The sequence below is a fragment of the Pelophylax lessonae genome (assembly GCF_965119305.1).
Source record: "Pelophylax lessonae genome assembly, chromosome: 1".
NCBI classification, from domain to species: domain Eukaryota; kingdom Metazoa; phylum Chordata; class Amphibia; order Anura; family Ranidae; genus Pelophylax; species Pelophylax lessonae.
The window spans coordinates 329,816,488-329,831,640 of NC_138768.1; the positions used below are offsets into that span (position 1 = coordinate 329,816,488).

General features: G+C 41.9%; 1 protein-coding gene across 4 annotated transcripts in view; it reads right to left on the reverse strand.

Annotated features, from left to right (window-relative positions):
• The window catches only part of CARMIL3 (capping protein regulator and myosin 1 linker 3), a 166,169-nt gene extending 155,337 nt beyond the window's left edge, over positions 1–10,832 (reverse strand). For 2 of the 4 annotated variants that reach the window (XM_082260241.1, XM_082260242.1), the window contains exons 1-2: positions 10,348–10,832; positions 9,617–9,714 (exon numbers count right to left, since the gene is read on the reverse strand). In XM_082260241.1, the coding sequence (XP_082116367.1) occupies positions 9,617–9,714; positions 10,348–10,387 (138 nt within the window). In that variant the 5' untranslated portion in view covers positions 10,388–10,832. The remainder of the gene's footprint in view (positions 1–9,616; positions 9,715–10,347) is intronic. The other 2 variants (XM_082260243.1, XM_082260240.1) reach the window with 1 other exon arrangement.
• Positions 10,833–15,153: the final 4,321 nt, after the last annotated feature.

The window sequence follows — 15,153 nt, forward strand, 5'->3', positions numbered from 1 at the left end:
TTCTAAAGGGTGTCAGGAACATACCCCAACATCTAACTAGACACATTTGATGGTGATTGGATTAAAGAATATGCTACCCCAACATTTTATATTCCTGGTATTTGTATGTTGCAGAACGCACTTGTGTTAAAAAGCATCCTGTTCTTTCTGCATTGCTTCCTTTGTGTGAAATATCTGGTGATTCTTCCAGTCCCCCTGCTTTGCTATTTCAAACACATTTATTCCAGCATGGTCAGTTTTTCGGCTGTGCTGGGAGAAGAGTCTGCCTGTTCTCCAATGATAATACTTGTGATGAAAAGCCCCCACCTCACACAACCATTCACTGGGAAGATCGATGTAAGGCTGTGTCTCTACCCCCACTTCTTTAAAATGCAGCTGAGAACAGAGAATTTCTGAAATTGATCGGATACTTTTTTTTTTTTTTTTTTGCATCTATACACAAATGCATTGCCTTTTCATTTCTATTTTAAATGCTAAATTCACCTGTTATAACATGATACATGCTACACCTGTATTCAGGATGAAATATGTAACCGCTGCAGCTGCCCCTGTGCCCCTCCAACTTTTTCCCTGCACCTGCATTCACCAGAGGGGAAGCTGATTCACAGGGCAGGAGGCCGCAAGAGACAGAATGGCGGTCTGCTGTTGTAAACAAAGCAGTACGTTGTTCTCTCAGGAATCAATACAGACCTCCTGTATTCCTCCTATTTAGAAACACAGGTCTCTGTGTTGATTCCATAAACCCATCCCCCTCACAGTTCTAAAACACCCTCTAGGCTCACATTTAACCCTTTGATCACCCATAGGTTACCCCCTTCCCTGCCAGTGTCATTATTACAGTAACAGGGCATATTTTTAGCACTGAATACTGTAGTAATGTCACTGGTCCCCCCAAAAGTGTCAAAAATGTCAGATGGGTCTGATCTGTCCGCCACAATGTTGCAGTCCTGCTAAAAATCGCTGATCGACGCCATTACTAGTATAAAAAAAGAAATAAATAAAAATGAGATAGCCCCTAGCTTGTAGATGTGATTTTTGTTTTTTGTTTTGTGCAAATCAATCAAAATACACTTATTGGGATGTTTTTACCAAAAAAAATGTAGCAGAATACAAATTGACCTAAAATGCTAAAAAAATTAGATTTTTTTTTTTTTATTGGGAATGTTTTATAGCAGAATGTTAAAAAAAATATATAGGTCCTTCTCAAAAAATTAGCATATTGTGATAAAGTTCATTATTTTCTGTAATGTACTGATAAACATTAGACTTTCATATATTTTAGATTCATTACACATAAGTAAAGTAGTGAAAGCCTTTTATTGTTTTAATATTTGATGATTTTGGCATACAGCTCATGAAAAACCAAAATTCCTATCTCAAAAAATTAGCATATTTCATCAGACCAATAAAAGAAAAGTGTTTTTAATACAAAAAAAGTCAACCTTCAAAAAATTATGTTCAGTTATGCACTCAATACTTGGTCGGGAATCCTTTTGCAGAAATGACTGCTTCAATGCGGCGTGGCATGGAGGCAATCAGCCTGTGGCACTGCTGAGGTGTTATGGAGGCCCAGGATGCTTCGATAGCGGCCTTGAGCTCATCCAGAGTGTTGGGTCTTGCGTCTCTCAACTTCCTCTTCACAACATCCCACAGATTCTCTATGGTGTTCAGGTCAGGAGAGTTGGCAGGCCAATTGAGCACAGTAATACCATGGTCAGTAAACCATTTACCAGTGGTTTTGGCACTGTGAGCAGGTGCCAGGTCGTGCTGAAAAATTAAATCTTCATCTCCATAAAGCTTTTCAGCAGATGGAAGCATGAAGTGCTCCAAAATCTCCTGATAGCTAGCTGCATTGACCCTGCCCTTGATAAAACACAGTGGACCAACACCAGCAGCTGACATGGCACCCCAGACCATCACTGACTGTGGGTACTTGACACTGGACTTCAGGCATTTTGGCATTTCCCTCTCCCCAGTCTTCCTCCAGACTCTGGCACCTTGATTTCCGAATGACATGCAAAATTTGCTTTCATCCGAAAAAAGTACTTTGGACCACTGAGCAACAGTCCAGTGCTGCTTCTCTGTAGCCCAGGTCAGGCGCTTCTGCCGCTGTTTCTTGTTCAAAAGTGGCTTGACCTGGGGAATGCGTCACCTGTAGCCCATTTCCTGCACATGCCTATACACGGTGGCTCTAGATGTTTCTACTCCAGACTCAGTCCACTGCTTCCGCAGGTCCCCCAGGGTCTGGAATCGGTCCTTCTCCACAATCTTCCTCAGGGTCCGGTCACCTCTTCTCGTTGTGCAGCGTTTTCTGCCACACTTTTTCCTTCCCACAGACTTCCCACTGAGGTGCCTTGATACAGCACTCTGGTAACAGCCTATTCGTTCAGAAATGTCTTTCTGTGTCTTACCCTCTTGCTTGAGGGTGTCAATGATGGCCTTCTGGACAGCAGTCAGGTCGGCAGTCTTACCCATGATTGCGGTTTTGAGTAATGAACCAGGCTGGGAGTTTTTTTAAAAGCCTCAGGAATCTTTTGCAGGTGTTTAGAGTTAATTAGTTGATTCAGATGATTAGGTTAATAGCTCGTTTAGAGAACCTTTTCATGATATGCTAATTTTTTGATATAGGAATTTTTGGTTTTCATGAGCTGTATGCCAAAATCATCAAATATTAAAACAATTAAAGGCTTGCACTACTTCAGTTGTGTGTAATGAATCTAAAATATATGAAAGTCTAATGTTTACCAGTACATTACAGAAAATAATGAACTTTATCACAATATGCTAATTTTTTGAGAAGGACCTGTATATATTTTTTTTCAGAATTGTCACTCTTTTTTTTGTTTATAGCGCAAAAATAAAAATTGCAGAGGTGATCAAATACCACTAAAAGAAAGCTCTATTTGTGGGGAAAAAAGGACATCAATTTTTTTTGGGTACAGTGTAGTACGACCGCGGAATGGTCAGTTAAAATAAAGCATTGCCGAATCGCAAAAAATGGCCTGGACATAAAGGGGGGGGGGGGGGAATCTTCCGGTCCAGAAGTGGTTAAAAAAGACACAGTCGTGCGTGGCTCCTTACCCGGCTGCGTCAATCATTCACAAGGTTCTGTGAATGAGAAACTTCATCTACCATCAGCCTTTGTGGCTGTCTGCTTGTAATTCTCAATGAACTACCAGGGCACCGTTGAGCACTCTAGGTAGTTCATTGATGCTTTCTTTCAATGGGGTAGATTTACTAAAACTGGTGCACACAGAATCTGGTGCAGCTGTGGATAGTAACCAATCAGCTTCTAACTTTAGCTTGTTCAATTAAGCCTTGACAATAAAACCCAGAAGCTGATTGGTTACCATGCACAGCTGTACCAGATTCTGAGTGCACCAGTTTTAGTAAGGCTTCTTTCACATGGTCTGCCTCCGTAGGTGGATCTGTGCTGCTCAGCGGGGGATCGATACACTGATCTCCGCTGAGCAGGCAGGTGACAGCTCTCTCTCTGCTCTGTGTGCGGAGAGGGAGATGTCAGAGCCCCATGCATCTCTATGGGGGAATCGGATGAGAGCGGACTGCCTGTCCGCTCTCATCCGATCCGATCCCCTGGACGGATGGAAAATAGGGTTTCCATCCATCCATTTCACGGACAGGATCGGATGCGGATGGCAGCGGGTGTCAGCGGACATGTCTCCGCTCACATCCGCTGCCCCATAGGGATGCATGGAGGATCCGATCAGGTCCGCCTATAACACTGACAGCAGGATCGGATGGCTCGTGTGAAAGGACCCTAAGTGTGCCAGTGTGTAACTGCCTGCCCTTACGAGGTACAAGCAGACAGCTAAAGCCCCGTACACACACGCAGATCGTCGTCATACAAACATCGGCGGACGAAAGATCTGCCGATTGTATGCGTGTTAGTATGGTGCCTCCGACAGATGTCTGCACACAATCCGCGGACAAGAGTCTTTCTTGCAAACATGAAAATTTTTGTCTGCGGACACCAGAACGGACGATTGTTCGCCTGTCAGTACAGAAATCAGCCGACAGACCGCAGATTTGCAAGACTGGGCATGCTCAGAAAATAAAAAACACAGGGAAAGTTAACCATTACATGACATCACTTCTGCAGTCAGCTGAAGTCTGCGGACAAAATTCTTGTGCTGTCCTTGTGCTGTCTTTGCACTTTTCAACAGACACCGACATCCCGGGGAGAAAAGACGAACATTTGTATGACGACGATCTGCGTGTGTGTACGGGGCTTTACACTGACAGTCTGCAAGAGCCCTGCATTGCAGCCGCGATTTACTGATCTACAGACTCCCAATAAAAAAATAATAAATGCACATTTTGTTTTTACCTGCAAAAAAAATAAAAACATAATTTGAACTAAATGTTTTTTTTTTTTTACAAGGTAAGAGTTCTTTAATTGGCTTTAAATACTGGGCTGTGTTCCTGACACTCATTAGAACTGAAGAAACAGCTTTGCTAAGCTGTGAAATGTCTTCAGCTCTACAGAACAAGTCTGGCACTTGAAAAACGGGTGTGTCGGAGGCTATTTGTGTTGTATTGTGAGGTTATTTTAATCAGCTTTGCTTCATTAGGTTCTAAAGCTCCCCGCTGCCTATACACCTGCTATACTGGACTAAATCTCCCCTCTTACAACCATATTAGGTTCGGCAGGAAAGGCTATAGGTAAACCTTATTGCTCCTATATGTTTGGCTGCTTGCCAAATCCATTCCCTGTACACAACTCAGCTGGTGTTTTTATTTGTCAGGGTTGCTTTTAAGAGCCAGTTCACACCACACGCAGTCCAGTGCATTTTTTCTGCATCAAAAATGCACGGATAGTTGGTTATATGGTTTTCAATGGCATAGTATACACCGGTGCAGTCAGTTTCAGTGCATTCCAGTTTTAGAATAAAAAGCAGAACATGCTGCATTTTTTCTGCACTGAACTGTACTGGAACGCAGTAAAACGTACAAAAAACACACTGAAACACACATATCCTAAAGCCCCGTACACACGTACCGATGGTCGGCTTACAAATGTTCCTCTTTTCTCCCCGGGATGTCGGTGTCTGCTGAAAAGTGCAAAGACAGCACAAGGACAGCACAAGAATTTTGTCCGCCGACTGCAGAAGTGATGTCATGTAATGGTTAACTTTCCCTGTGTTTTCTATTTTCTGAGCATGCCCAGTCTTGCAAATCTGCGGTCTGTCGGCCGAATTGTGTACTGACAGGCGAACAATCGTCCGTTCTGGTGTCGGCATACAAATATTTTCATGTTTGCACGAAAGACTTTTGTCCGCGGATTGTGCGCAGACATCTGTCGGAGGCACCATACTAACACGCGTACAATCGGCAGATCCTTCGTCCACCGACGTTTGTATGCCGACGATCGGTACGTGTGTACGGGCCTTTACTTAAGCCCCATACACACACGCAGATCGTCGTCATACAAATGTTCGTCTTTTCTCCCCGGGATGTCGGTGTCTGTTGAAAAGTGCAAAGACAGCACAAGGACAGCACAAGAATTTTGTCCGCAGACTTCAGCTGACTGCAGAAGTGATGTCATGTAATGGTTAACTTTCCCTGTGTTTTTTATTTTCTGAGCATGCCCAGTCTTGCAAATCTGCGGTCTGTCGGCTGATTTCTGTACTGACAGGCGAACAATTGTCCGTTCTGGTGTCCGCAGACAAAAATTTTCATGTTTGCAAGAAAGACTCTTGTCCGCAGATTGTGTGCAGACAGCTGTCGGAGGCACCATACTAACACGCGTACACTCGGCAGATCTTTCGTCCGTATCCTTGAGAAAAAAAAAAAAAAAACCCTGCAGGTCAAAAACATAATGAACTAGTATGCATCGCATCGCATACTAGCTCATTATGAAATACCTTAGCATGAAGCCCCAAACACGGGCGTCATGTTCTCTCGGCGTCTCTTCCGGGTTCGGTGGCTTCGGCGATGTGAGTGGCGCATGCACGCGGGAGTTTCACTTTCCGACAAGGCCCGGCAAGGAGCTCTGAAGGTCCACCGTCAGTAGCTGCATGCAGGTTGAATATCTCCTAAACCGTGCAGGTTTAGGAGATAATAATTGTACCTACAGGTAAGCCTTATTATAGGCTTACCTGTAGGTAAAAGTCAAATAAAGGAGTATACTGCCGCTTTAAAGGGATTGTAAAGGCAGAAGGTTTTTTTTTTATATCTTAATGCATTCTATGCATTAAGATTAAAAAAAAACCTTCTGTGTGCAGCAGCTCCCCTAATACTTACCTGAGCCCACCTTTATCCAGCGATGTTGCAGGAGTGTCTCGGCTGCCCGAGACTCCCTTCTTCATTGGCTAAGACAGCAGTGTGGCGTGATTGGCCCCCGCTGCTGTCAATCAAAGTCAGTTAGCCAATCAGGAGAGAGAGGGGGTGCGGCCGGGTCAGGGCTCTGTGTTTGAATGGACACAGGGAACTGTGGCTCGGCTCTGGTGCCCCCATAGCAAGCTGCTTGGTGTGGGGGCACAGAGCAGGTAAGTATGACATGTTTGTTATTTTTTATTTATTTTTTTAAATGAGACTTTACCACCACTTTAAGATGAAGGAAAAAGAGCGAGAAAAATTCACTGGAACGCATCAAAAACGCACATGCAGAAAGGCATCCAGAACGCATTTGGACTGCGTTTCTATGGTGTGAACTGGCCCTTAGTTTTCAGGTGACCATAGATGGTAGAGAACAATGTTTGGGGAAATATCTGCTAACAGAGAGACAGGACCCTCTACTATGTTAGGTTGACACATAAAGTAGTGCAAGCAAAGCAATACTCTTCCATCTGTGTGCATCACTCTCCTAGAAAGGTGCTAGGTAAAAGCCTAGTTTTTTGGCTCTGCCTGCTCATCAGGAGAGTCTGATTGTTAGTTCTGCCTGTTGCATGTGTCCATGTGTGATTCACTTGGTCTGAGGGAGTGTCCCTACTGTATCCAATAGAGGAACCTGTTGGACAGTGGAGGAAACCCATCCAGTGACACACAGGCTTTAGTGACAGCCCCATTGGGAGGGCACAACCGCAGTGCATCCTGGGATTGGACATAAAAGCCAGGGCACATGTGACAGGGTGTCTTTGGGTGGGAAGCCAGGTCCAAGGAGGAGGGTGAGGGTTTTCTCTCCTCCTGTCAGCAAGGAAAGTGGCCACAGGCAGTCGGCCTGGTGAGCCAGGGTGTGTTGCTAAGCCAAGAGGTTCAGGATACTGACGGTGGAGTTGAAGGCAGAGCTACCTGAGGAAAAATAGTGTCCGTGAGTACCAGGGAGCCTGCCAGGGGTCTGCCCAGGAAGGGGACCACTCCAGGAGGATCAGAGGGCAAGAGCTAGCACACACAGTCAGTGAGAAAGGGGGTGCCAAGTTAGACCCTGAAGAATAATTCACAGAATAGTTCACCCTTCATATCTTTACTTCAGTGGCAAGGTGAAGCAGCGGCCTTGCCGCACTCAATCCAGTAAGAAGTCCTCAAAATATGTGCATAGTAGTTAGGTTGGAGTATACCACTCATCCCTTCTCCTATCCAAGTTCCTAAATAAATAAAAAAAATCAAATCCCCTGGACTGTTCATTGACTGAGCCGAGTGTTAAAGTGCCAAGATTTAACAGACTGTTGCTATGGGTAACCCAGGGGAATCTAATCTAAGCAGTTCCCATGGGGGCAGTGCTACATGTGGAAAACTGGAGCCTGCCGGCACACAATTTTCTTTTAAATTGGTAAATCTCAGTGTTAAATGACGAAAAGCGTCAACAGCTGGATATGCTAATTATTTAGCTCTGAAGAGGACAAAAAATAATCCTGATTGCGACAAGTGATGCTTGAAGCAAGAGTATTGCTTGCAAAATGGTATCATTTAATGCCACCTTAAGTCTTGTCTCACCTTACCTTATACTTTCTATAATTGCAATGTTATGTGCAACTTTGGTCAGTAACAGTTACAACAATGGATACAGTATTAAAATGGCAATGCCTGAAATAAACAGTATCCACCAAAAATAGATCTGCTTTCACTAGTCTAGCTATACCATACTGCTAACACATGATGTTTTACTCCTACACATACATACTGTATGTAGTCAAAGCATCCAACCTCTTAGTGTTTTTCATTATATTTTCAATAGACCTAACCTAGTGGTAGAATTTAATTTCTATTTAACTTTCTTGTATTAACACTTCATTACTGCTGCTTAATTTATTTAAAAGCCTATTTATGTTAATTAGGATTCAAGGTTAACAACTTATAGATTCACATTCCAAATGAGGTGTTATGACTAGTGTTGGGCAACACCCAAATTTGACACCTGGGATTCCAGAAACGTGGCTCAGTTTCAGTTAGGTACATTTAAAAAGCTCGGGTTCACATCAGTGAAATGGTAACTGACAGATATATCTGCAGCAGTCAAGCCAACGGGTTGCCAAGGTAACATGCTTTGTGCCAAGATGCCAGTCCTCACACAGCATCAGCGCTTGCTTTACCACTTTCTAGTTCTTGACTGACTTTAGCTTTCCAAACTTCAAAAAACGGTGAATACAAAGGTTACATTGCACATGCTGTCTCAAGGATCAGATCTCAAGAAAGTTCTTCCAAGAAAAAGTACCAAAAGCCTACCATATGCTCTGCAGTATTAAACAATTTACTTACTAAAGGTGTCCTCTAAGAACACTACAGGAAAAAGACAATCCTGAATGTGGATTGGTAACAGGTGTATAGATTGAGACAGTACATTACCCACACTCCTCAATTCCCTGATGTGGCACACACCCTTCACATTCTGTGCAGATGCCTTTTTTGAAGGGACACTGCAGATAAGGACTACAGATTGATACCAATATTAAGGACATTCATTTTACGGTGGATAGTGATCCGAAACTGTCCGTCCTTATTAATACATGCCTTGGTTGGCATGGGTATATATCAACTATTGCTGTTATTTATTTATTATTTATTTCAGGTACTTATATAGCGCTGTCAATTTACGCAGCGCTTTACATATACATTCACATCAGTCCCTGCCCTCAAGGAGCTCACAATCCAAGGTCCCTAACTCACATACATACACAGTAGGGCCAATTTTATGCAGGATCCAATTAACCTACCAGCATGTCTTTGGTGCTTATTAACACATGCCTTGGTTGGCATGGGTATATATCAACTATTGCTGTTATTTATTTATTTATTTCAGGTACTTATATAGCGCTGTCAATTTACGCAGCGCTTTACATATACATTGCACATTCACATCAGTCCCTGCCCTCAAGGAGCTCACAACCGAAGGTCCCCAATTCACATACATACACAGTAAGGCCAATTTTATACAGGATCCAATTAACCTACCAGCATGTCTTTGGTGCTTATTAATACATGCCTTGGTTGGCATGGGTATATATCAACTATTACTGTTATGTGGTTTCCTCCCTACTGCCAACATCCTGCCAAGATTCTACACTAGAAAAGCTTAATCCCGAAGGCAGGAGGTTAGGCCTTGACTGTTAGATATTATTCTACAAAAGCAAGCTATGAATCTAGAGTGGACATTAAGATATTTTCCATGACAGGTACAACCATCCAGGGGATAGGGCAGTAATACACATTTGCTACTCACCAGGATCCTGTCTTCCAGCTTTCTGGGTCTGGTCTCCAGTTGCACTCTCTGGAGACGAAACTCTCCTCCAGCCCGGCTCAGCAGCTGTCTAATGCTGTCTGTGGAGACAGTGCGAGACAATGCGGTGAGCATATTCATACTTTTATACATGCAATGGAAAATCTGAGCTATGCACCATGAGTTTTGTAGGCACTTATACTGCTAAATGGAACCATGGCAGATAGTGTATGGACACAAGCCATGAATAACTCACTGCTACATGGAGCAAAAATAATCTCACAACCCACACATTATATACTACAGTGAGACAACAGGAGGCTGACTACAGAACAGGGCTTTATATAACTACAATCTCAGATGCTGATCTAGTATGTGCTGGATCACTACATAAAATAGAATATATTATGAAAATTAAATAAAAAAAAAACGCTTAGTCAAGGTTATGTGATTATTGGGGCCATCTGCATGTCAACAAACGTGTTAGGCCATTCACGGTCAGGGTTTACAAGTAATTACTTATGAAGTGACCCATGACCTTTTTATATTGGCAATTCGCACACGTACAATGGCTACGTATAGGGAGCAATTACACAGATAACGATCAGTGAGTAATGTATAAGCAGTATATGACAATGTAGATATAAGATAATGGCAGTGACATGGATTTGTGATAGATAGATAGATAGATAGATAGATAGATAGATAGATAGATAGATATAGAGCTCACTCACCTTGCAGTGCTCTGCAGGGCTCCATACACAGCTGGTTCATGGCTGCTGCATTTCTTGCTCTGTCATAACATCAGCTGCATGCAGCTCCTATGAGCCAAATCCGTTATTCCGAATACGGTGTGTAGGTGCGGGGTGTGTTTGTATTCCCGTATATACGCGTACGTTTACCTACCCCCTCGGTGTATGCAGAATGCCACTATTTCCATGAATGCAATTAGCTCTGTGTATGGGCATTGTATAGGGAGCCTATGTCCCCAATGCTATAAAGGTGTGCTGACATCTCTGCTTTGCCTATATTGCTGGTTTGTGGACTGCTGTATGTGTGAGTCTCTCACTCTGGATAGCAGTAGAGAGACACAGGAAACTGCGTATGTGTGTGTGTGTGTATGAGCGAAGGAGAGAGACACTGATAATGTGTGTTGGTGTGAGAGAAGGATAGATGGAGAGGGAGAGTGTGTAAGATATAAGGAGGCAGAGAGAGAGAATAAGGGAAGTGGCGAGGGTTGGGGGTGGCACACTGTGCCATTTAACTCCTTCTCTCCTTTGTAAAGGAAATCAACCACAGTCACGTCTTCTCTCCTCCATACATCTTTAAACAGATGCGTGAAGAATAAACCTTTTTTTTTTTTTTATACGTTTGAGGTCTGAGCTTGCACAGCTACATTTTCAGCGTTTTTAAAAAATAAAGCAAGCCAGAAAGACAGCAAAATGTGTGCTATGACAGGAGAATATTTATAACTAGCAAACACATTATGCAGCTCTGCATAGAAGTACGACAAGATAATTATATATTAGTAACAATAGAATCAAACAGAGAGAGCGAGGGAAGAATAGTTGGTTTACAGGCAGGGAGCAATTCCATTTCATTATGATGAATAACAATTACATATGGATATTACATTAACAGAATGACCTTTATTTAATAAGGCAAAGAGGGATGTGCAAGGTGTTTTAATACAGAGATGATTAATCAGTAGGACTTTGCTTCAGGAATTACCAGGTAAATGATTAAAGCATTCACAAACAAAATATATTTTAAAAAATGCAGATTTTAAAGCATTGGAAAAACATTTTTTTCCCAATTTGGGTGTACAGACAATGATTTTACCCAGGTCGCAATTAGCTGACCCTTTTGTTTTTTTCGGGGGGGGGTACAGAAACCCTAATGTAGCCTCCAGAATCAGCGATCACATTTTATTATGTTGATCAGACCAGGTGATAAAAAGGTGAAGCTGGGTTGATTAGTATTGATTACTGAACAAAAATAGACTTAATTACAGTAAAATAAAATGTGATTGGTTGTTTTTCCCACTAGGCACCCTTATTGGAAAACATTTTCTCACAATTTGGGTGTAAATGCAACGGAAATGTCCAGGTTGCAGGGTCCCTGAGCTGAGCTAACCCGTGTTTTTTTTTAGGGGTGGTGGGGGGGGGGGGGGGGGCGGTTAAGAAACATTGCAGAAATACAGCCTCCAAAATCTGCAATCATTTTTGATTATACTGACCAGACCACACTTTCCCACTTTGCTCTTTCTTATTGGAAAACACCTCTACGGCTTGGAAAATGTTTCTTCACAATTGGGGTGCACAGGCAATTCATTTACCTAATTTGCAGGGCCCCTAAAATAAGCTGATCCATAGAAACCAACAAGTAATTCCATTCCACTATTTCTTGCTGCTGGAATCTGGTATATGTGGTTAAACAGCCAAATTTGCACGGTCCCTAAAATAAGCCGATCCATAGGATCCACGTGTAATTCCAGTCCACTATTTATTCCTGTTGGAATTTGGTATATGTGGTTAAACAGCCTAATTAGGGTCCCTAAAATAAGCCGATCCATAGGATCCACGTGTAATTCCAGTCCACTATTTATTCCTGTTGGAATTTGGTATATGTGGTTAAACAGCCTAATTAGGGTCCCTAAAATAAGCCAATCCATAGGATCCACGTGTAATTCCATTCCACTATTTCTTGCTGCTGGAATATGGTATATGTGGTTAAGCAGCCTAATTTGCACGGTCCCTAAAATAAGATGATGCAAAGGATCCACGTGTAATTCCAGTCCACTATTTATTCCTGTTGGAATCTGGTATATATGGTTAAACAGCCTAATTTGCAGGGTCCCTAAAATAAACCGATCCATAGGATCTACATGTAATTCCAGTCCACTATTTATTCCTGTTGGAACCTGGTATATGTGGTTAAACAGCCTAATTAGGGTCTCTAAAATAAGCCAATCCATAGGATCCACGTGTAATTCCATTCCACTATTTCTTGCTGCTGGAATATGGTATATGTGGTTAAGCAGCCTAATTTGCACGGTCCCTAAAATAAGATGATGCAAAGGATCCACGTGTAATTCCAGTCCACTATTTATTCCTGTTGGAATCTGGTATATATGGTTAAACAGCCTAATTTGCAGGGTCCCTAAAATAAACCGATCCATAGGATCTACATGTAATTCCAGTCCACTATTTATTCCTGTTGGAACCTGGTATATGTGGTTAAACAGCCTAATTAGGGTCTCTAAAATAAGCCAATCCATAGGATCCACGTGTAATTCCATTCCACTATTTCTTGCTGCTGGAATCTGGTATATGTGGTTAAACAGCCTAATTAGGGTCCCTAAAATAAGCCAATCCATAGGATCCACGTGTAATTCCAGTCCACTATTTATTCCTGTTGGAATCTGGTATATGTGGTTAAACAGCCTAATTAGGGTCCCTAAATTAAACCAATCCACATAGATTTTGGGAGCTACAGAAACACTGCTGTAGCCTCTACAATCAGTCATCATTTTTTATTATACTGACCAGACCACATAATGAAAGGTGAAACTGGGTTGATTACTATGGATTACTGCACAAAAATAGATCCAACTTCAGTAAAAAAAAAAAAAACAATCTGATTGGCTGGTTTTCCCACGTTGCTCTTTCTTAAAAAATTTGAATTGAATTGGGAAAACATTTTATCTGCTTGGAAAACATTTGTTCCCAATTTGGGTACACAGGCAAGATCACAGATTCCCTGAAATAAGTGGATCCATGTGGATTTTGGGAGGTACAGAAACACTGTTGTAGCCTGTAGCCTTCAGGTATCACTTTGTTTTACACTGACCAAACCACATGGTAAAAGGTGAAACTGGGTTGATTAATGTGAATTACTGCACAAAAACAGATGTAACTACAGTAAAATAAAATCTGATTGGCTGCTTTTCCAGCTTCGTACATTTTTATTGTTCTTCAGATAAGCACAATATATCAATGCACTGAGTGCAGTAATAAACAGCAGCCATTCACTAATCATCTTTTGCTGCTCTGACTACTCTAAATTGATGAATTGCAGCCTTTAATTGGTTGGCCTGAGCTACTACACATCATTACTCTTTACAGTGCAATAATAAGCCCCAGTGATTGTTTTGGATCAAATGAAATTGGTATACATACACCTACATTTATTTCTGCTGGTATAGCTGGTGTCTGCCTTTCTGATCAAATCTCTGCATATTAGAAACCTGGCAAGACTCTATAAATGGATAGCTAGCTGGCAGACAGTGTGATCAGTACAGTGTCCAGTGCAGTACACTTAGTGAGCTGCTTGCTTTTCACCTATGCATTTCTGAATTATAAGGAGCTCCAACTATGAGCGCAGTAAATACACTCTCTATACAGCCAGTATGTGTTTCCACATATTGCTCCATCCTGACACAGCCACAGCTTGAAGAGGCCTTAAAGTGGTTCTAAAGGCAGAAGGTTTTTTTCACCTTAATGCATTATCTGCCCCCCATCCCCCTTATACTTACCTGAGCCTGATCTCAATCAAGCTATGTGCTTAAGAGCAACAGATCTCTCGGTTTTCTCTCTCCTCATTGGACAGAGAAGCAGAAGTGGTAAGCGCAGATCCAAGCAGCGCTCCATGTATCAACAGACAAACAGTGCCAGCATGGAAGTAAGCACGCACAAATGCCACTATAGCAAGCGGCAGGGGGGACCTGAGAAGAGGAGGAACAGAGCTACCATTGCACAGGTAAGTATGACATGTTTGTTATTTTAAAGAAAAAAAAAATAGGTTTAGAATCTTTTTAGGATGACCATACACAGAGCAAATTCAGCTTATTCCTGATTAACCAGCCAAAATGTGAGCCATAGGTGACCCTTGTTAGATCCATCCTGGCCAGCATCCTTTGATCTGAAAATCGAAGGGGGGGGGGGGCAGAAAATTGTTGGCTGAACAGTGGCTGCATCCAATCCAATAAATGCGCATTCTCTGCTAGATTTATCATCAGCTATGTAGTGTGAGGACCTACCTAAACAATGTTCTTGTAAATTTATACCCAAGTCCTTGCTCTATATGTTGTTGGAAATTGTACAGTCAGATTGTAACATGCATGGCTAACCTTTTTCAATAAAGTGTAAACTGCAGTAATTATATGTAAAAAAGGAGGGTTTATTTGGGACTTTATATGAGACATATATGGCATCCACAAATTGGTCAATGTTTGAAAAAACCCTATGTTTAATTTGTACATAATATATTTCAATGATACATACAAACACAATGTTCACATACATGTCATGTAGCAAAACAACGTACACTCATGGTGGAATAGTATAACATATTAAAAATAATAATAATAAGAGGCATCCCAAAATCCCTACGCGTTTCATGAATAATTTCACTTCTTCAGGGGCGAATGTATCATAAATCTGCAATAAAACATATTGAAATAGTATAACGTTATATGTCCAAACATTTAGAAAAAGGTAATATCCAAGGGGAGGAGAATGTCCCTCCTTCAGAGTTAC